The following is a 23,081-nucleotide window of genomic DNA, read 5'->3' on the forward strand; positions in this document are numbered from 1 at the left end:
TAAACAACAGCTATGGAGAGGTTGTAAAACTTTCATGTAGGGCATTTAAAGATTAAAAAAACAAAGCAAAACAAAAAAACCCAAACCAGCAGAGAAAATAATTTCAGTACCACACTGATCTACAGCAAGATCCCTACATGAAATGTGTTTACTTCTGAGGCTGGAGTTGCCTCTGAGTTTTCAGTTGCTTTGTGAAATACCTTTTACAAATCTGTGTGAGTTGTGTAGTGTCTATCTTTGTTGCTCGGGAGTAAATCTGTGGGTCAGAGACAAAATGTGTCAATGACTTTAGTATTAGTAGTGTTGAAGCTGTGATGATCTCACAGTATAAAGCAAAATAGATTTGTATGCTCGAAAGCTTATCTGTTTTTCCTCACTGTATCATTTGGTCTAATAAAAAGTATGGTTCCCTACAAATGTAGCCTGCTGACAGAGCAGTTTAATGGTGTCAGGATCACCTGGGTGAATTTAAAAATAAAAATTGATTACTCACAGCTGTTAAAACACAATTTAATACTTGACATAATTAATTTTCAATAAATAAACATTAATTGTGATAATCACTCATAAGAATTATTTAAAATACCATTACTTTTTATTTAGGCAACATTTCTAACAATATACTAATTTTCAGAAACAGCATGGAAAAATTTCTATGATGTTAATAAATAAGGAACTGAAATACAAATAAGAAAATGGGAGAATATGGAACCAATTTCAATCACAGATTTGCTCTTTTTTAAATTATGTGAATGTGCTTGAGGGGAGGGAGAGAGGGAAAGAGGAAGTAAGGGAGGGAGAGAGATAGATAAGTGTCGCTTTGGTTTGGATAATTCAGTATCCCCAGTGCTGCTAAATGCTGTCATGAAAGACTTCCCCCCCCACCCCAATGCACAGGAATTAGAAGAATATTTAATATTACATTTCCTGTGTAGATAAGTTGAGTTGGGTTATATAGTGGCAGATGGAGCACAGAAGTTCAGTTGGTTTATTTTGACTTGCATTTCTAATATTTTTTTCTCCTTGTAGCAAGGGTAACAATTTTGTGCCACATTCATTTTACATACGCAGTGCTTTTCAGCATTGTGCTCGCACACCTCATAAGCTGCTTAGTAAGCTACGTCAGCTGAGTGCAGCACCGCCTTTCTTCAGGAGCATCAACCTTTTTAATTCCAGACTCCTTTCTGCGGGTGGGTCACCAGCACTAATTGTGTAGCAGTCGTCTCCAGGTAGCACATCTGTACTGCTATTATTGGTTTTGTGTATGCTTGCAGCTGTACTTTGTACGTGCACCATATATACTGAGGCAAAATGAAAGTAAGTTCACTTGTAATAATTCTGGTTAAACTTAAAAGGGGTTGATGTATTTTGCTTCAGCTAAACATATGTATAGCTTCCTCTCCGTGCGCAAGTCACTATGACCACTGTACAAATAACAGGTAGTTCTCTGTATTGCCTCTTTTTCTTCTTTTAAATCCACCTATGATCTACTTATGGGCTTGCTGAATTTCAAAGAAATCTTTGCATTGATTACAGAACAAGTAGAATTGTATCCTTGAATATAAAGTCTTGTGTATCTCCGTGGAGTTTTGTGTGTAGAAGTGATAAATCACACAGAATGCCTGATCACTGGCTTCTTGAAATTCCCTCCAGTTAGTGTGACTGATTTGTTTATGTGCTGCCTTTGCCAGACCAGTGAATTCTCCCCCACCTCACCCTGTCCCAGTGTGACCGTCAGCACAATTAGTGTTGACAGCTACTATCATACTGTCTGTTTCTCCGTGTGGGGTTTAGATGCTTTCCATGCTACGGCAGTACGGCTGGGCATGAAATTGTGATGAAATTACAACTAATACAAAAAGTGGCAGCCTGTCTCCTTTGTAGCCTGGGCCACTGTGTGCACATAACCAGCCCATGCCGAAGTGAAGGACTTGGTGCTTATTCCCATGGCGTTTACTAGCAAATCTCAAGATTAACTACATCACCCCCTGAAGCTTTGGCATGAATGTAGTGTTTGCAGCAAAGCAAGCTACCTTTTCATTTTTGCTTGTAGAAGCAGGAGAGGATTTTGCTGGATATAAAATAGGTACAGATGTGATGATGCTTTTGGACAAGGTAGTGAAAGGAAGTAGCATTTTCTTCAGTTTCAGATAATTTCTTCTGGGCTCTCTGTCTTCATGCCCCACTGGGCACTCTCAGCTCCAAAACTTGGACTGAAAAGGACAGGTGTTTCCAAAATTATCTCTGAGTTCCTGATAGAGACAGGAACATAATAAAAGATAAGTCAGTGGCATTTTCCCTTTTTTATTTGGCTTTTAGAGATTTTTCTTCTGCAGGGAGTTGCAATAGTTTTAAAGGCAAAACAGAACTGGGGCATTCCCAAGGACTTAGCTTGTAAACTACGACCGAGAGAACTCTTTCCTCTTCAGATTTCAAGATTGAGTGTTGTCTGCTAGCCAACATATAATGCAAACTGCCAATGTGCACCTTTCATCAAGGAAAAAGCTGTAAAATGTGATTATTGCTTTAAAAATTAAAATTAGTAGCATTTGTGTTTCTCTTAGCGGTGCATAGGTTGGTAAGATTCTAATAATAAATCCCACAGAAATCAAAAAGTTGTTTCAAACCAAAGTGATCATTAAATCTATATACATGTTGCATACTAGGTATTGGAAGAGCAGTTCATTTTCTATGTTTTCTGTGAGGCTGATCTCATTATAGTCAAGCTAACTGTCTAAAATACCTGGGTTGCATGGTCCGCTGGCTGAATTTTTATAAACAAAGAGAATGCAGATTAAGGGGAATATTTTTCTAAAAGAATCACTGCAGACTCTGATATTAGAATGGAGTAGATTCTGGTAGTGTTTAATTCCCCTTGGTTAAAGTGCCATTATTTTGCCACAGTGTCATTTTATTGCCATGTACCATATTTACTGGAGATGTAGCTGTTAGCGGGGGAGCAGAAGATGTACAAAAATGCAATATACAATCCTTTCTCTTTGGTAGGTAATACATTGTGAAGCTGAGAAAACATCAAAGACATTTTTTCTTTTTTTAAAACAGCTGTTGCAACATACTTTCTTTTACCCATCCACTATGAGCACTGAACACTCAGATGCTTATAGTATTTTAGTGTAGGTTGTTAAACTTTCTAGGACTGAGATGCACAGCACGTGTTGCTGTCAGCTTGTCATTAGAAGCAATTGTGATGTGCTTATAGAGGAAGAAGTAGTGATGTCTTTAAATGTGGGAGACCAGCTGTGTTTATGGCACTGCTGACGAAGTCCAGTGTGACTTTGAGTAGGTCCTTCTTTTCCTTCCCTTGAAAATGAAAATATATTCCTCTGCATCATAGAGGTTGAGAAAAATAGACTAGTACTTGCAAAGGGCTCAGCACACTGATGAGAGCCAGGCAACTTCTGAGGTAGGCATTTCCAGGAGCTGGGCTATAGCAGCTTTTCAACCAAGCAGATAAGTATTTTCATGTGTTAAAAAAGGAAGGAGAACACAGCACATTTTATTTGTCATATATGGGTAAGTTACAACTTCTGAGTCATGGCCCTGAAAGCTGAGTTGCATGAATTTTTTGGGGGGGTTGTTTTTTGGGGATTATTGTTGGGGTTTTTTTGCTTTTTTGAGGAAGTGCCCTTAGGTATACAGATTAATTGGAGGACTATATAAAGAAACAAAAATAATGGAGTAATAGAAGCTTCCCTTTCAATCTCTGAGCAAAACTGCAATGAAGTTCCAGCCAACACCAAGTATGACCTCTTTAGAATGTATTATTTAAATGTCTGATGGATCTCCACACTGACTTTCTCACAAGTTTTTACATCAAATTTAATTTCTTTCCTTTTCTCTGAAGCACAGTATAGAAAATGAAATGATCATATAGGCCTCTGAAATAAGGGGGGTGGTTTAAAGTACTCTGCTTGAGTTGCATAGAATCCTATCTACTGCATAGTAAAACATCTTTTTCAAAAGTAAGAGAGATCTCTGGGATGAGATCAAGGCTCTAATGAAGGCTTTTAAGAATGATTTCAGAGCTTTTATTTGAGACATTCTGTTGAAGAGAAGGGAGATGGGAAAACGATATTCATGTGACAATATGAATACAACACTGTATTAGCTAACAAAGCTCTGTCTCTTCAAGCTGAAGAAAAAAAATCCCTGAACCCTCTTTTGCAGTGCTTACTTTCATTTTCCCCTATTCTGTTTATTTGATAGTTGATGTGTAGGGGAATGTGTATGCATGTTTTACTCAGATGGTTTGCAGACTTTTTGCTGACCATTTCATTGTGTCTTACAGATCTGTGTTCCTCAGACAATAGTTGAGAAACACTAGTCTAATACTCTAGCCAAAGATTCTTTGACATACAGCAATAAAGGGGAAATACCACCGTCAGTATAGAGTATGAAAAAAAATTTCTTTGGCATACTAGCCTGAAAAAAACTGAGAAGGAAGGGGGAAAGTCTCAATACTTGTCAAAACATTGATAGAAAATTCAGGAAAGGTCTTAATTTTTCCAGACTGATTTGTTCTAGGAAAAGAACTGAACGATTAGTATACAGCAAAGAAATTAACTAATGTCCAAGTTTACTGCCAAGAAAAAAGAAAGGTGGTATTTTAACTAATATGTTTAACACCCCTGATTTCTGATAAAATAGATGAAGAGTGCTGTATGATGGGATTGTGAGTCCTAGAGTAAGAGAGGGACAGGCTGTATGGGCCTGTTGAATAGAATCTCTGCCAGAGGTGGGAACGCCTCTGTTAGGTGCAGCTTATGGAGAAAGTAGCCAAGAGGTTAAGTTGGAATCCGCACCTTCTCCAGGAAAGTTTTCTTTACAGCAGGCTGTGAGTGACTCTTTGCTAGCAGCTACCTGGGGTGCTGACTTGCATGTTGGCATCTCTGCAAAGCATTGTCCCAGACTGAAGCCCCAACACAAGAACTCAGAAATAATACAGAAGTAAAAAAAAAAATAATAAAAAAATCTCTGCTAGAACATAGATACAGCCACTCTTGCTGTCAGAAGTTCTGTTTATCTTAAGAACAAATTTGTAACAACACTTAAAACTAGGAGAAAAATCATCCGATACTAGCAGTATGTGGGGATCTGACAAATTTTAAAAGCAGATGGTCTAATTGATGAGATTTGCGAAAAGAAACTTGAGACAGGATTCTAAAACATGGTAGAATAAAAGGCAGTGAAGCTGCGATTTTTGTCTCATCCCTTTGCAAGGAGAAGGGCTAAATTTAAACTTTAGTTTGAATCTCACATTTAGGTGCAGAAATGTTTCCAGTTTATATGAATAGTTAGCCTATGATTAGGATGCCAAGGGTGGGTTAGCTGGAAATGTGCATCAAGTTTGTGATGTAGAACAGTTCTGATGTCCAAGGAGAGATTCTGTTAACGTCAGTTTTTCTTAGACAAGGTATGTAGTATGTTAATGAAGGGTTTTTTTTAAACTATTCAAATCTAGTAGAGACAAACTTAAAAAATGTATTGGCAGAAATGACTGATGGAATATTCTTATCTAAAAAATAGCTGTGCAAATCAGCCTATCCTCATGAATACTTACAGAAGTTAATAAGAATAACATCAATAGGCTTCTCTGCTGTTGTAATAGGTTTCTGTAAGAAGTGCTTTGAAAAACAGAATTTAGTAGAGTGATGTTCTTTGAATAGATATTTGAGGCATCCCATGAAGCTTAATGTAGTTTTGAAAAGAGGGAGATTGTTTTTAGAGAAAGCAAATCTAAACGAAGTTTTAATTTACTGTTACAATTTTGTGGGGTTTTTCCTAACTGGGATATACAGGCAAAGAGATTAATTTGAAAACTACGTAGGATTTTAGACATGATTCAAAAAAGTACCTTCCTGTCACACTAGGATGGCGTGAGTTGTACATTAGGTTAAAACGTTGTTTTCTTTTTTCTGATAGGTCATTGCTTGTGAACAACAGTATGACTACTCGTATGATGCTCGATGTGACGTATGGTCCTTGGGAATAACAGCTATTGAACTGGGGGATGGAGACCCTCCTTTATTTGACATGCATCCGGTGAAAACCCTTTTTAAAATTCCAAGGTATGGCACTAGATGGCTCTCTTCACTCACTAGTTTGTTCAAAGGCAATCTATACAAAGGAGAAATACTTGGTATGTACTTCAAATTGTAAGAACGTCTTATAGGAAAAGACATTACAAAGCTGTAATATTAAAGACTACTTTTTTTTCAACCTGACTTCTACTATAATTTATATTTAGAATGCCTTGAAATGATAAAGACTTATGTATTTATAGTATTCTTATTTTAGAACATAAAATCATATAATATCAAGGTACCTCCCTTCAAAAGTACTTTTCTTAGCTACTATTGATGAAAGCATTTGTTTCAAAAGAGGAAGAAGCCAACATCTGTAACTGTTGGATAACATTTTAAAATGTTATTCCAAGAGTCTTAGGCTTGTTTTACTGTGGAAGAAAACCACACAGGTTTGACAGTGCTATAAAGCAGTTGCAGCAAACTGTAGTCATAATTTATTTTTTCATTTACCCAAGGATGTTAAAATGTGAAGATTTGAATTGCCATATGTGGATATGAAAAAGGGATAGAATTTCCCTCTATGTATAGTTATGTAAATCAGCTGTATTATTTCATGCTCTCTATTTTTGGTTTGATTTTTTTGAGTTTTCCTGAATAAGTTGAGATTGACAGTGTAAAGTAGAGTTTAACAACAGAACAGTTGTAATAATAGAAGAAATATAGAAAGAATTTGTCTGTCATTGATTAGACTGGCATATACTTGTCTTTTCCATATCTTGCTCATAAAGAATTGCCACTGACTGATAACAGTTTAAAACCTTCAGCAATACAAGTGTTTGACCTTTTGTTATCTGCACAGTTATCATAGGCTTTTAAAATTTCTTCTGATTGCAATTTGCATTTCTGATTAAGTCTATTTATATGCAGATGAAGTTGTGCTGGGTTCTGCATCATACAGTTATCTCCTCCTACCCAGCTCAGATGTGAACTGCCACCACAGTTTCCAAAATTGTTCATATTGAAGCAGCGGTTCATCTTGTTGCCTTTGCACAAGTGTAAAACAAGTCCTGGCAACGACAGCAATTAAGGCAGCAAGGGGGGCAGATTACTAAAGCAATGTCTATAAATTTTATCAACATTCAGAACAGTTTAAAAGGACAGAAGTCATACCAAAAGTAACAGGAAACAATAGGAAGATCCATAGAATAGGGCACATAGAGGCTTTGATTTCTATCTGTAGTTTATCTTTCCCTATTTGCTGTCGCATCTCTGCATGACACAGATAATTCACCTTTGTTTTGCTATCTAATGAATTAAATAATGGGTGTATTTACTGAATAGAATGGTAGCAATTTTTAAGTCAAAAGATTTTCCTCTGCTTTGCATTTTATAACTCTGCTACCGGTAACTATGCATTCACGTTAGATAAAGTAGACTATGGTGAGTGCTGGATGGCATAAGGGCCTGGGCTATAGGAGCTAGAGCTTCTCTCCTGTTACTTTTTTGAAGTCAATTCAGAGGGATAGTAAATATGACCAAAAGGTGCATTGTTTAGAAGTAATCTTAGTACAGTTCCCAATATCTGTGCTGCAATCCACACATTTTAAACAGCGTTTTCAACATGAGCACTGAGGCTTTTCTCAGGTTGAAAGTATTTCTTGCAAGCACTGGCTGTTGAGTGCTTAAGCAGCGACATACAGAAGCATTGTAGCTCACCTTCTGAGACTGTTCAATCCAAAATCCTCTGAGCTCAGAGATCTGGCATCTTTACACTTTTTGCTTTCATGATAATATCTGTGTCTGAATTTATGAATGCAAATGTTAAGCTATTTGGTCATTTTTAGGTAGTTAGTGTCCTTGAGTATCATCTCTGAATTTATCCAATACAAATTCTCACCCACTTTAACAAAGAAACCTACAGGGTAGCTATATTTTATGGGAAGAACTCTCTTTTTGTGTGCCACTCGCTACCTTTATTTGGTAACCCATAGCTGCCTTAAGAGAAGAGGAAAGGTACAGTCAATCCCTATTTCCCCTCTTAACATGACTTCATTGTAAGATCCAATCAAAAGAAAATGAACCTTCCTGTTTCCTTTCCTTTTTCTTTCTTTTTCATTATTGCTTCTCAGTTTCTTGCCCAAGGCTTTCTCTGCATCCATTGTGCATTTGAGCCAAAGCACTCAGCCCTAGTTTTTGGCTCAGTTGAGACTACAGACTCTGAACTAAACAAGTTTCTTAACTGAGACTAGCACTTGTCATGTCTCCAGAGGCATTTGGGCTGTGCACAGGGATCTTCATGCCTTAAAATTGCTCTGCTGATACCTGCAGTCAAACAGCTTAGCTTAGGGTGGGGTGACTGAGAGGCAGTATATTCATGCAGCTGAGGGGTGGTAACTGCTAGTGCCTGCCACCTCCTGCTTTCTGTAGGAGGCTGCGTGCCTGAGCTTCACTTACTGTGGGCTCCGTTCCAACCATCGTTGAAATCAAGATGTAATTCTGCGCATCTAGTGAGATGAGGAAGGGCTCGCTCAGCTAACTGCCCTCAGGTCACGAATGGTGGCAGCACTGCTCTCAAATGAAGTCTGGAGCTTACTGCTCCTGAGGGGTATAGTGGGAAACAACTTGTTCAGCTAGGTTTTGCTTTCACCTGGAAAATGTCCTTTAGCAGCAGGTTAGTAGTTTCCAAAATTAGGTCACAACTTCAATGCGCCATTCAAACCACATTAATATTGGAGTGCAACAGAGCTGAATACTGAGTCACACACTTCTAATTCTGGGATTCTGGAGGTAGTTTCAAGACTTGGGTTGGGAAGCAATATAACCTTATATACCTCCAGCCATTCTCTAATTTCTGACAGAGACATAAACAATTTCATTTGTTGATAACAGCTCCTCTTTCAGCTGTGATTTCTTATGGTTTGATGTGAAACTGACAAATCAGATTCCAGCTACTGTTAAATGAACTAAATGCACTAATACCAAATGACACCAAAGCATGTTGCACAGTGATGGTGGTGTGGCTGTGGTACCTTATGGTCAAGCACCATATCTGGAAGTGTAAAAAGCTACTGCAAATAACGAGCAGTAGATTTAATGGGCTGTTGATTTACTGCATATATCTGATTTCTGTATGTGTTTTCCCAGGATAATTTTTGTTGACTGGGCTGATTTGATGTTAGTTTGGAGAAGAAGAGGTGAAATCGCTATTCACAGTTAACAACACTTGGACATCACTCAGGCAGAGAGTTACCAGGAATTATTTCCTTTTTCCCTTACATTCTTGACTACAGTTGATCCGTATCTTTCTATTTATACTCCCTTCTGGATGATAGATTGGTCTGTTTTGCATGCTGCTGATTTCTTTACATTAGCAGAAAACTTTGCAATAGTTTTCAAGTTTTGTTATCAAGCACCAAATAATCTGTTCTCTTGAATATACTTAAAAACATTAGTAATGGCAAAATTGCCAAAGCTAGATGCAGAAGTCTGTGTGTGTGTTTCCACAGAATTCTTCCATTCTCAAGCAGGGAATAAAGTACTTAAGTTTCTGTGTCAATTTAGTCAGTGGCTTTTTTTCTAAAGACAGCCAGTAACTGTGCCATGAGCCTTAGCACTGAGTTTCAACTTAGTGAGTTGTGGAGTTAGGCCTTAGTCTTAAATGAATATAATTGAAATCAGTGAGACTTTACTTTGACTTTATAGGGTTTGACTCAACCATTGAATGAATGATTTTGTACTAACAGTTACTGCAGTTACATACGCCCAAGATCTTTGGAGATGTCTTCTTGCATAGAACTCAAGTCAAGGATTAGGCTTTCACTGTTTTCATGTGCTAATTTAAGCAGGGAAATAGGAAAAGCTAACAGTAGCCAAACATCCTACACTGTTTGTGTTCTGTAAACAAGAAGCAAATAAGGTATTATGTTACGAGTTACAAAGCCTATTGTTCTTCGAATAGGTAAGAAATTACATATCTCTATACTTCCCAGTTGTAACTATCGAAGGGATGAGTGACAGTGTTTTAGAAAATTAAATGCTCCGCAAAGCATAGTCAAAATTTCAGTCCACAGGAAGCTCTCTGGTGGAATGAGAACTTTATTCCCAAACCTTAGACTTCAGTTAAACTTACCATCTCCAGCTAACACAGGCCCATGTCTGAATTATGTAACTTGAAGCAGGGACGGGCTAAGTTCCAGGCTGAATGGCTCAGAGGTCTGTGAAGGAGCATGTCTGTGGATACATCATGGACCCCAAGATGTTTGGGTCATATGGCATTGTGGGAAGAGGAGGCATCTTATGCTCATTTAAATCCAGATCTATTTTCATAATTTCTATTTGAAATACTTTACGTTCCCCTCTATGGAGGACATTAATGGAAAACAACATAATCTCACAATAAAACATTCCAGTTGCCTTGAACATTCTCTCTGTCTCTGATCAGGATCCTGTCTGATAAAAGTGTTTTGTTTGAAGACAGTCCTTAACAGGACATTGTGGATAACAAGACCTCAATTGTATCTCTGTCTCTTTGTCTTCTCCATCTCCTGAACATGAGCAGCAACTCTCTTGTCCAATTGCTGTGCTTTTTGGAATAAAGAACATGATTTATCCTTTCTTATTTGCAGTTTTCTCCCCCTATTTTGTTCAGGGTAAGAATTCTATTATGAAGATTCTAGTGAAAGGTCCATAAGTGCTTCTGTTAGATGAATAGTGTTAGCTGAAAGACTGCAAATAGATGTGTTGCTTCTTGTCCTCCGTTTTTCGTGTGTTTTAAACTGTAACTACAAACTGCCTGCAGTGTGGAGTGGGTGCCGTGTGTGCACTGGTGATCCAACACTGTTGATCCTTGCCCTGAATCAGATGCATTGACACTGTTTGTCACATCTAGAATTCTGTCTTGCAGCTACCAGAAGTCTCTGTTTGAACAGAACTGTAGAAAGTTTCCTTTCATTAGTCAAGCAACATAAAATGTGATTAGAGATTGAATTTATCTCAACAAAATAGCTGATTTCCAGAGGGCAGGTGAACTCTCAGAATTCACCAAATGTCTCAAGTCAGATGTGAGAAATGGATGATCTCACTGTGCTGCATTTCCCTGGAAATCTGACCAGTGCTTTACAACAGGAGATGCTGGATGCAGAGCACTTTTGAAAACACTGGGTTTTAGGGTGTACAAGTATTAACTTCATACTTTTGATAATATGGTCTGAGCTGTGGGTCAGATGCTTAAGCATCTTCCAGTGGTTTATCATTTTTGTCCTACAGAAAATGTAGTGTCTGCAGCAAATATCTGACAGCAAAAGTGGAGTGAAAAAGAAAATACCAGTTAAATTTTAAGTCAAATGTTTCATTATACACTAGCCTTCTGGACTTTATTTCTGTAAGTATTATGTGCATTTGGAAGAGGAGGGTATACGAGTTCATGGACTAATGCAATTTAAAAAATCTCTTTCATTCATGAACATTTTATTGCATGAATGTGCAGTGTCTTGGAAACAGCTGTAATACCGCATGCATGAGACATTCTTAAAACTGCTAATGAGAAGGAGGCATTATCTTAGAGCAAATGTTAATGTTCTGTTTTGCAATGATGCAGACATTCTCCCTCATCAAAATCAATTCTTGGATCTAACTCATAAATCTCCTGAAAAGGGACCTCCAGTGCCTTGAGACAGAGATAAATCATACCGCGAAGACACTGAACCATGAAATGATTCTGTTAACATGTCATCTGTCTAGAATATATTTTCAAATCTCCAACAGAAGGGTCTAAATTATGAAGGGAAGGTGGCCTAGCAAAGCTGGTAATCTGGGAGTTGATATTTTAACCTCTTCCATCTGCTGCTGCTACTTAAGGGTGTCTGTTTTGGCAAAATATTACAAAGTAAAAGATTCTCAAATACCATTACACCTAAGGTTTTTAAAGTAAAGTAGGTCCATAAATTCTTCAGACAATGTTACCTTGTGAGAAATGTTACATCACCTCATTACTATCTCTTAAGGTAGCAGTGATTTGAAATTTTGAAAAGAAAAGTAATGGCTATGAAAAGTCGCGTGGTAAAAAGATGAAGATTGTACATTGTAGTCTGGAAAAGGTGGGTGCATATAGCAGTGTAAAGCAAGGATTTCAGATCATGTTGCAAAGACCTTGTGTTTCAGGTTCTTTCTCTTTACAATCCAGTTATTACAGAGAGGTGATAAATAAAAAGCAATTTTCTAAGTTACACTGACAGATGACCCTAACAGAAACTGAACCACGTTCACCTCTCATGTCTGTATCAGTCAAATGTTGCTCTCCTGAAAGCAGTAGAAGGCACCTGTTTTAAAAGCAGTTGGTGATAAGAAATGGTTATTTTATTTTCTAACCCATGAAAATGGAGAATTAAATGAAATTTCATGAAATCTTTTTATGCTTATTAATTCATTTTAAATAGCCAGGAGTGGAATGGAGCTGAGCTTGTGAGTACTCATTGAATGGTCATGTCAAGAGAAAATGTTTCACTTCAATAGATAGTGTGACTGTGGACCAGTCATATGAGGTAGAGGAGCCAAAATATTTGTACCTTCACTTTATTGTATACACTGTGGAGCACTTGCTGTACTACAGGTAGTTTTCATCAATCTGAACAGGTAAGAACTGTTGAGGGGTCATTATATTTTGGAGATAACATTCAGATACTAACATAGCCTTTTGTATTGCAGCTGGCTTTACCAACTCTTGTGATTTTGCCATCTGCATTGGTACTGACATGATACTGATATATCAAGTAGCCTATGCTGTTTTTTGGAACAGTAAAGAAATACAAGTATGTGTGATAGGACAGTAAAGCTCAGAGTTGATTGTGTTTGTGAAACAAAAGCCAAAGGAATTAAAAGAATTGTAGTTATTTAAAATGAAGTGCTTGAAGTAATTAAAGGAACATGCTTAATACAGTCTTAATGATGAATAATTTGACAGCAGGTACACAAATTTCAGACCACAATATTGTTTATTTCTTAAGAGGAGTGTGAAATACAGTTACAGCAATGTGACCAAACTACTTCAAAAGACCAGATTCTGCCTATGCTTATAGGTAGGGCATCGTGATATCCATAAAAGCTATACTTGTCTGAGGAATAATTTGACATTTATGTGTTACATTATTGTGTGATACATTGGTCTTTCATTACTTCGTGATTGTATTTTTATAGAAAATTCCAAATACTAAAATTATAAGGTGACATGTTACCTCTGAGAATATTGTGGAAGAGTCTGATGAGCAGAAAACAAGGTCCTAAGGATCCTCCTTGGTTTCTATATGAATAGCAAAGCAATTCAGGGATAGAGTCTGATCTGTAGGTGGAAAAGAATACAGATCTGTGACTGAAGATTGGAAAGACCACTACGAGTTCTTCAGCAGATTACAGACCTATCATAGAATCTTGAACAAGTCCAACATGACTAGATTTTCAAAATGACTTGGGTCCCTAAGTATGTTGTTAGGTAGCTAGTGGGATTTCTGAGAAGCACTTCTGTGTTTTGTTTCTGTTAAAATTCTTTTAGTCTCCATTCTGAGTTTGATTTTTCCAGAGTTTGGGATCACTGGTTTCACAGAAAGTGAACCATTGATGTGTTTTTTGAAAATGTCAGTAAGAGTGTGTCCTTGGCTATATCTTCTTCTACAGAATCACAGAATGGCTGAGGTTGGAAGGGACCTGTAGAGGTCATCTTGTCCAACCCTCCTGCTCAGCCTGGGTCACCTGTAGCAGGCTGCCCAGGACCAAGGCCATACAGCTTTTGAGTATCTCCAGGGAGGGAGACTCCACAACCTCTCTGGGCAACCTGTGCCAGTGCTTAATTACACTCACAGTGAAAAAGTGTTTCCTGATACTCAGGCAGAATCTCCTTTATTTCAGTGTATGCCCATCACCTCTTGCCCTGTCACTAGGCACCACTGAAAAGAGCCTGGCTCAGTCTTCCTTACACTCTCCCTTTATATATTTATATATATTGATACTACTCATCATGAGCTTTCTGTTCTTTATGCTCAACAGTCCCACTTGTCTCAGCCTTTGCTCATGTGAGAGGTGCTCCATTCCCTTAATCAGTGTTGGTGATCCTTTGCTGCACTGTCTCTAGTACCTTTGTATCTTTCTGATATCTCTCCTGCCCCGAACTGGACATGATACTCCAGGTGTGGCCTCGCCATTGCTGAGTAGAGGGGAAGGATCACCTTCTTCAAGCTGCTGGCAGCACCACTCCTAATGCAGCCCAGGATACCATTAGCTGCCCTTACCCCAAGGATGCATTGCTGGCTCATGTTTCAACTTGGTGTCCACCAAGACCCTCAGGTCCTTTTGTGCAAATCTACTTTCCAGCTGGTCAGCCCCCAGCATATCCTGGTGCAGGACTTTGAATTTCCCTTTGCTGAATTTCATGAAGTTTCTGTTGGCCCATTTCTCCATCCTGTTGAGATTCCTTCCTTCTGGATGGCAGCAGAACCCTCAACAGCTGCTCCTCACAGGTTGAAACATGAGCAAGCTTGCTGAGGGTGCACTCTGCTACATCATGCAGATCATTAATGAAGATATTGAATGGGACTGGACTCTGCAGTGACCCCTGGGGTACATCACTAATGATGGATGAATGTCCCGGCATTTTGTTTGGCAAAGCATGTATTAATTCCAGTTTTGTGCTATGAAGATACGTTAATGTTGTTACTATCACATAGTCTCACAGTTTGCAACAGTGCTAAAATGTGCCAGGGCAGGGCTTCTGCCTTTACAAAAATGTATAGGAGTTATTCATTCCTAATTCATTTCTAACAGGTATACAAACTGGTAAAAGTCAAATGTATCATAGGGTTTGAATATCAGATTCAAATAGATTTGTGCCAGAGTTGAACTGCGTAAGGAGTGCTGGTAGTAGTATTACCTGCATTACGTCACCTGTGTCTAAAAATCAGAGAGCAGTTTGTGTCTAAACCCATACCAAATACTTATGTATAACTAGTCTTTTAAGTCTGGCAGCAGATCTAAAAGTTGAAGTGTATGCAATTAGCAGCCATGCCATAGTAAAATGGGGTCTGTTCTCCATTACCTTATGACATTTTAATATATTTGAGAAAGTGGTAAAATAGTATAAATATTTTTGTACACTACGTAAGACAGTAGAGAATCAGTCTTAAAATTAAATCATCTTGGTGCAATTTCCCTCCTTTTTTTCATTAGCTATTCAGTTATTGCAGAACTTACATGCAACTGTTTCTCACTGATTTTGTCTTTTTATTCCCTTTTGTAAATTGTGTACAGATAGAATTGTATTTTGCAGATGCTTTCTTTGTTCAGATGTATTCATAGCCTAATTTCAGCAAGTAATTCACGCTCTGGCTTGTTGTTGAATAGTCTGTAGTAAGCATTTACTATTTCAGCTGTGAGGGAAGACTTTGTCTGCAGAGTATGTTGCTGGGTTTTGATGCGTTAAGTCTCTCCTCCAACTGGCTTTCTCATGAATACATGCGATTACAAAAAGAAGGTTATTGTTTTATATGTGTATTCGTTGGTGCTTGTTAAAAACAGACTGTTTCAGCAAACATTACTGCCAGTATTTTTTGCTAGAACATTCATGTGAATTAAACACAGAAGAGCTAAAATGTATGCAGCTGAAATTAATTCATTGAGAAACTCAAATGAATAATCATGAAAATAAACATGCTCAGAACTCAGCCATTTACTGAACAAACAAAAAAGAATCACCTCTGATATTCGGTTTTATTCTCTGTGTTGCACTCTAGCCCTCTCTGAACTCCAGGTAGAAGCTGAGATGCCTGACAGATGTTTTTAGTGACTCCATATGCAGTTCATTTCATGCATTAAATGCACATAAGCTGTTTTAGTCAACCAATTTCTAAAGTAAATTATTACTTTTCAAAATCCACTGCATAAGTAATAACAGACTGCTAAGATACAGTAAGTGGTGTTTTGTTTTGCTCCAGTGGAAAATTTCATGCTGACAAGGTCAAGCCCTGCAGTCTGAGAGCAGTCAAGTGATGAAAGACACATCCAGGAGGAGAGATGGTGGATGGGCATCTACTGACTGTTGTCTTCTTCAGAAGTGAGGATTTGAAATGTGGCTTAGTTAGATTTAGGGGATAGAGCTGAGCTACAAAGTCATGCTTTTATTATTGTAGACTAAAAATACGTTGGTTTTAGTGTGTTTTCAAAACTGCTCCCCATTTCTTGACAGAACTACAGTGGCTAACAGTATTGTCTGTAGCTGTCCTGAGGCATAATACTGTGAGGGTAGCAGAGTAATCCTTATGTGTAGTAGTTACTGTTTTAAGGAGGTTCATGGTACAGTGCGTGGTAAACTGGAAGTTGCAATGGAGATGATGTAGCATGGCTGAATTTTTTTAGTGCAGCAAAACACTTGTGCTCTGCATTTAAAATGAGTTTGAAGATGGTGGGAAAATCAGTCAGTTATAAATAGTTAACAGCCAATTTTCCACCATTCAACCAAGAGAACAGCTTCCTTCCAGGTAGATAATTCACATGCAATATTGCTTTGCAGTAAGACATTTAGTGTTCAGATATTTTTATATGATTGATTAATATACTTTGTTATGGAAATAGTTTCTTAGGATAAAAATAATTGAGATAATCTGGGAGTCAAAATACTCAGTAAAAAACTAGGTAGCTACATTTGCAACATATAAATCTACATCATTACCAGACATTGCTGAAAGGCTGCTGATGCCTTATTAGATAAGGTTTAGATAGATTACCTGCAGCACTAAACAATTTACCGAGAACAGAAAATGGGCTTCCAATACTGTCTAGAAATGAAACATCACAATTATTTGAGGTACTCTGTAACCTTGGCAACAAATGGGAGCGGTGACATCAGCAACAATTATGTGCAATTTTTGTCTTCAGTTTATCACCAAGGTAACCAGAGCAGGTTTCTCTGCCTGAAATTTTAAGAATGTCTTGGTTCAGTATTAAGTGAGCATGCGTGAAGCAGACTATTTAGGGTCTGTTAAAATTGCATTCTGCTTCCGTTTCAAAATGGTCCTTCAGGATTTAAATTGTGTAAATTCATGGGGGTTTGTGGGTGGGTTTTTTCCCCCCCCCTTTTTCCTTTCTCTGAAACAGCTGCAGGCAAATGAAGCCTTAGTTACTGTGTTAAATTCTCTGAATACTGGAAAAAAAGGAAAATTGAATTCCTCAGTGAGTTTCTTTTGCTGGCCCCAAATACCAAGGGCGACTGCACATAAAGGCTGGAAACTGCACTTCGTTACTTTGGGGGATAGGACTCACCCACAGCTGAGGACACACGATGTACCCGCATCTAACTGCCTTGAGGGAAACTTTGCACTGTAGCCTAGGTTCACAAAAGACTTGCAGTCAGTGCTGCTTGAGGAGGACAGCGGATGAATGCTTCCCTTTGACTACCTGGCTGTGAAACATCCTTAGGCAGCCTAACTTTACGTTTTGGTTGTGCCAGTAGCATGATATTCATCTTCATGCTTAATCCAGAGAGGATTTTTTTCTGCAGTGGGTCTTGGGGAAGGTAACATTTGAATTAAAGCCTTGTTGCATAGTGGAAAAACCCATAGTCCCCTTCATAATTGCTCTGTGATGGGAAAGTTGTGTGAGGTTGGTTGGAGCCATAATGCTGACAGGGAGGATGTTCAGACCACATGGCCTCTCACCTATGTGTGACTCATTTTTAGAGAGAGGTATTTTCCTATGAAATAGTGATAATGCTTGTTCATCATTAATGGAGATTAAAAGGCGGGGGGGGGGGGGGGGGGCGAGGGGGAGGCTGCACAAAAGTTGTTGCGCTTTTTTTTTTTTTAAGTCTGGAACACTATCTCAGGTTAAAGCCTCATCAGCTGACTACTTAGAAATGCATGTGTAAATTTGCATTCCTAAAACTTGCATATTTTACCTGTGATGTTTACTTTGTCAAACACTTCCTTCCCCTCCCCCCCATCTTTACTCATAGGTTCCTGCACATGCAAAATATATATTTGTGTTCTGTTGAGTTACTGCACATTCAGCTTATGATTTTGCAGGGCAGTTAGTGTGGAGGCAACTTGCCTTACTTGTACCTTATAGATACAAGTCAGAACTTGATGTTTGAAGGAAAATAATAAAATTCTGTTTTTGTTTGGAGTGTAATCCTGAAGAAGTGAAACTGCCTTTCAAGCCATTAGCCCTAGGTTTCCAAAACATACTTTATAGCCTGTGGTTAATGTTGGAGTTTAGTAGCCCACATCACTTATAATGAATTAAGCCAAGTAAATTAAATTCGATTTTTGCATGAAAAAAAATATCTCTTCACATAATTTGGTATTGCAGAGAGAATAAGGCACCTCATACATTTCATAGTACCAGAGACTTTCATGGGATGTAATTGAAAAACAGATGCCTTTCTCAGAAATAGGATATTGATGTTCATGTTTGTAAAGGAATTAATTCACTGACTGATAGAAGCAGAGGAAAAAGAAAGACGAACTTTTTAGATACTAGCCACATTCTAGCAAGGCTGTAATTATCCTCAGGATCATAATGAATGTGCATCTGTTATTTTATTTTTGTAATAAGTCACCAAATGCACGTGTGCTTTGCCCTCTAAAGTAATTTCCAGAAATATGCAATAACAAATAATCACACTATTTGCAAACATATTTGGTGAAAAGGAGCTGTGCTTTGAAAGGTATTGATTTCCTTGTTACTGTTATCAGTTTGATTAATGTTAAAATTCTATGCAGTGTATTTAATCATTACTCATGATTAGTGCAGTAATAATGCACTACACATATCTACACATTTACTATTAACAATTAGTGTCATATTTCTTTTCTATTACAGGTGTAATCATAAGTTAGAACTCATAAAAATTTTAAAGAAATATTTATTGGAGTAGACACTGGTTATAAATCATTATAACTACAGTATTCAGGGAGTTAATAATTATTTCAGTGGGTTTATTTTTATGATAATGAAAGGCCATTTAGATTGCAGTTGTATTGCATCTTCTCTCAAGAGTTCCTTCAGGAGGTGCAAGTTTTTGCCACTGTTGGCCAAGAAAAAGTCCCAGGCAAGACATCAAATACTGCATTCTGTGCAGAGACACCTCATTTTACATGTGAATAAACTGAAACATAGTCAGGTTAAATGACTGTGTGATACTAGGGTCACAAAAGTTACAGTAATGTTCTTTGAAGAAATAACAGGCAGGAAATGGAGAAGAAGGGAAAAAGAGGAGGAAGAAAGTGGTAAATAATGATGGATGCCTGGTAAATTGGTCTGTAAGTCTGTTCTGTAATAGTGTCAGTATTTATATGAAGCTAAATGTGATCGTAGGCACGTAGGGATACAAAGCAAAGGCCATGTTCAAGGGGTGGTTTTCAAGGTGCTGACTTTGATGATAACTTAAGAATCCTTGTTGAAAATTGACTGAAAATGAACTTGCTGTGTGAAGACCTGAGTGGATAAAGCCCTGAGAAATCTGACCTGAACTCATAGCTGACCCTGCTTTGAGCAGGAGGTTGGAGTAGGGACCTCCTGAGGTCCTTTCTGGCCTGCATTAGCCTGTGCTGTGGTAAAAGCATCCATGCAAGTGTATAAGGGCAAATTCACACAGTGAACAGGATAATTCACTTACCCGGTCTGACCAAGACCATTGCTGGACTAATGTGTCCAGTGTTATAAGTAACCTTTCAAACATAGCATTGAAAGCGTACAAGCAGTATAAAACTAGGTTAAAAGACTGAAAAAGAAGCTAGTAGAACTGTTCAAAACCAAGTGAATTTTCCAGGAGAGGTGTAACTATTTTTAAAGAGAACTATGTTTGGGTTATTGAAATAGAGTGTCAATATTTTTATAGTATACCCAAAAAAAAGTTAGGGGCAACTTGAGCATAGCCCAGCTTATCTTTATGGGTATAAGCTATTTAAGACTGGCATTTTAATCAACATGGCAAATGAATGCGATCCAATGACTGAAAGTTGTATTTGTAAAAAAATAAAAGATATATCTAGGGGAACAGGGGAAGCAGCTCTTGTGCTTTTGGAAGGGGAGCACTTATGTGTTCTGTGCAAACCTTGCTTCAGTAGCTTGGGGCAACAAGGGAAAAGAACATTTCTCCTCTTGAGAGAGTTTATGTCTGTGCTTTGGCATCCAGTACCACAGCCTTTGAAAACATTAGGAAAAAAGTAGCAGTAACAGCTTTCATCTTCCTACCTGGCTGACTAAAGTGATTTGGCTTTATGCAGTTTATTTTGGTTAAATTAGCCAAAATGTAACTTCTAGGTTTCTTCTTTCACAGTATAGATTATATCAGATTCCCTCTTATCAGACTGTTCACATATTAGAACAAGTGCTGGGTAAAGATGTTCTGAATTAAAATAAGATAGCTTTATTGGGCAAGTTGATGATCCATGATCTGTTGCCAGCATGCAAACACGTCAGACTTTTACAGGCAGCATCTGCTTGAACTGTCTGGGGAAACAAAAAGAACAAAAAACGTCTTACATTGGAACAAAAACAGAGATCTGACTTGTTGAAAGTGTAATTTTCTTCTCTGTTTACCCATTCTATGTGTTATTTAAAATAGAGTGCTCATGTCATGTCAACATGTATATAATCACCTCATAATTAACTACTGAGAGGCAATTCAGGAAGGAAGGAAGAATTGTGTTCCATATTGCACCCTGTATTTTTATTGCTGTAAATATATTTTACTTCTTGGCTGGTTTATTTTAAAATTTTGGTTTGGTGTTGTTGGTTTTTTTTTATTATTTCCTTGTTTCTTGTATTGATATTCAAATCTTACAGAACCTATTACAACTTTTTAAAGATTCTACAGATGCACATAGTGTCCACCCAACTCAAACATACAGTAAATGCTCTTTGTGGGAGCTCCTTTTGAGGAAACTTTTAACTTCTTGTTCTGTTCAGCTGGGAGGTTCTGAGTAGAGCTGTGTCAGAACTCTGCACTGCAGAAAAAAGCAGGAAAGACATGACTGTATCGTCTTATTGTCATTAGATGCCAGAAAATTTCAGTCTTTCCAAAAAGACACAAATGCATTTTTTCCCCAGATTTGTTGAGGAAATAGGTGCTTGCTTGTTGATACCGCCTGACTTTATTTGGAACATAAATAGCTAATGTTTTGAAGGTAAAACAGGGCTATGATTCAGATTCTCGTTCAGTGTCTAAATATTTATTATAGAAAAAGACAACTAAAAGTCATTTGTGTATCCTCAACACTTACTAACACTGCATTTTATACGTTGTTTATGCTATGGTTCTGATTGATGCCTACTGGTTGAATCTTCCATTCAAAAAAATTATCCCTCTTGATTTTCACGTGTTCTAGGATGCTTTAATATTTCAGCTTTGTAGGGTCTTTTTGTCTCTCAATGCATCACTAATTGCATTGTTACACATTACTTGCACTGTTAGCATTTCTTGCCTTAAATTTATTTTGACTACCTTCATCCTTTCCTAGATACCCTAGCTTATGTGAGTCAATATTTTCCAAGGGTATTTTCCACAGCTTGCCCAATTGTTTCAAGAGATGCATGAGTTTTAAGTTAGCATCTTACAGGCTTGTTGGGATATGGTCTTCTTGATATCATTGTCATTTAGTTCTGCATTAGAAAGGTTTTATTTGAATTGCTGCCACAGGACATTTTTAATAATGAATAAATTCTTTGTGTTTATCATACTGTGTTTATTAGTCTTCACTCGAGTTACAATCTACAGGGATTCCTAAGTCATACAATTTTTTTTTAAAGCAGACAAAAATTCAAGTGTGTTAGAATAAAGCTTATTGGATGGAATAGGATAGGGAACAAATAAATTCCATTCCACATGTAGTCTTCATGCTCAGAAGGCATATTACCTTAAATGATAATTCCTTTTTTAAAAAATGGTCCTCTTACACCTCTTGTACATTTCTTTATGCTTCAGCATTTATGCAGTCTATTACTTCAGAATTTTTATAATGATCCTCCTAATGGTCCATTGGAAATATGCCACCATTAACTAATGTATTCCCTCTGTAAGTATTCATTTCTGAACCAGACTGGTAAGGCTAGCAGAATAATATCAGTTTTTACAATGCTATGAACCAGACTAAACTGAAAACAGTAAGCAGGGTTTGAGTCATAAAGTACAAATAAGGAGTAATCCTTGTTTCCTGTTGAAAATGCGGAGTTTAAGTGCTTGTTTTTATCAAGCGTAATGATTGAATTCCATGTTCTGTGCCAGCCATATCAAGCATATGGTAATAAACTTCTTTTACAGGGTTACTGTTAGGTTTATTTGTATTTCTGTAGAGCCTCAACTAAGAATAGGCTCCCTGTGTGAAATAGAAGGATAAGAAGGTGTCTTCCTCTTCGAAAGTAAGAGCTAAATTGATCAGACAAAGAAATGAAGGTAAAGAAGCACAAGTGGCAAAACCACTTCTGTAGTTCTGTGAAGCAAGTCCCCCTTTTTCATGGGAGTAATATAGTGACAATGTCTTATTATTCATGGAAAGAAGGGCCCCAAAAGGCATGTCTCAGCCAACTGGAAAATACAGGTACCCTTGTGTGTCCAGGACAATATGAAGCCTGTTGGCAGACTGACCATGGTATGACAACTTCTAGCTTTCCCAGAGTGGATCTGCTCCACTGGGCAGTGCCTTCAGACAGGTGGACTACTCAGGTCTCTTAAACTGGCTGATGTACAGTGGGAGTTTGAAACACAATTCAGGGCTTGCCCTTAGAATTTTATCTATGGGATTTTTACTTTTAGATTTTAACAGATTTTTTTACTTTCCAATACCGTTCTACAAATACATGGTGTTGAGTATTTAATATTCCAGCTACAGAAGTGCAGTGTCTAGACAACACCATATGTATTTCACTCAGGCACAGAAATATTACTGTCCCATTTTTATTTCTTTGGCAACTGATATTCTCCTGCCTTGCAAATTCACAGAGCAATGGTTTTAATAGAAAAGCAAAATACTATATTGCAGTAAAGATGTGAACTGG

The 23,081-nt window shown here is 37.7% G+C and overlaps 1 protein-coding gene across 11 annotated transcripts in view; it reads left to right on the forward strand.

Annotated features, from left to right (window-relative positions):
* The window catches only part of MYO3B (myosin IIIB), a 207,275-nt gene that overhangs the window by 42,897 nt on the left and 141,297 nt on the right, over positions 1 to 23,081 (forward strand). For all 11 annotated transcript variants that reach the window (XR_005829438.1, XR_005829436.1, XR_005829437.1 and 8 more), the window contains one exon: positions 5,944 to 6,089. Coding sequence is in view for 7 of the 11 variants with exons in the window: in XM_040604665.1 (XP_040460599.1) it covers positions 5,944 to 6,089 (146 nt within the window). In the remaining 4 variants the exon portion in view is untranslated. The remainder of the gene's footprint in view (positions 1 to 5,943; positions 6,090 to 23,081) is intronic.

This window comes from Falco naumanni, chromosome 8, assembly GCF_017639655.2.
Source record: "Falco naumanni isolate bFalNau1 chromosome 8, bFalNau1.pat, whole genome shotgun sequence".
Lineage (NCBI taxonomy): Eukaryota > Metazoa > Chordata > Aves > Falconiformes > Falconidae > Falco > Falco naumanni.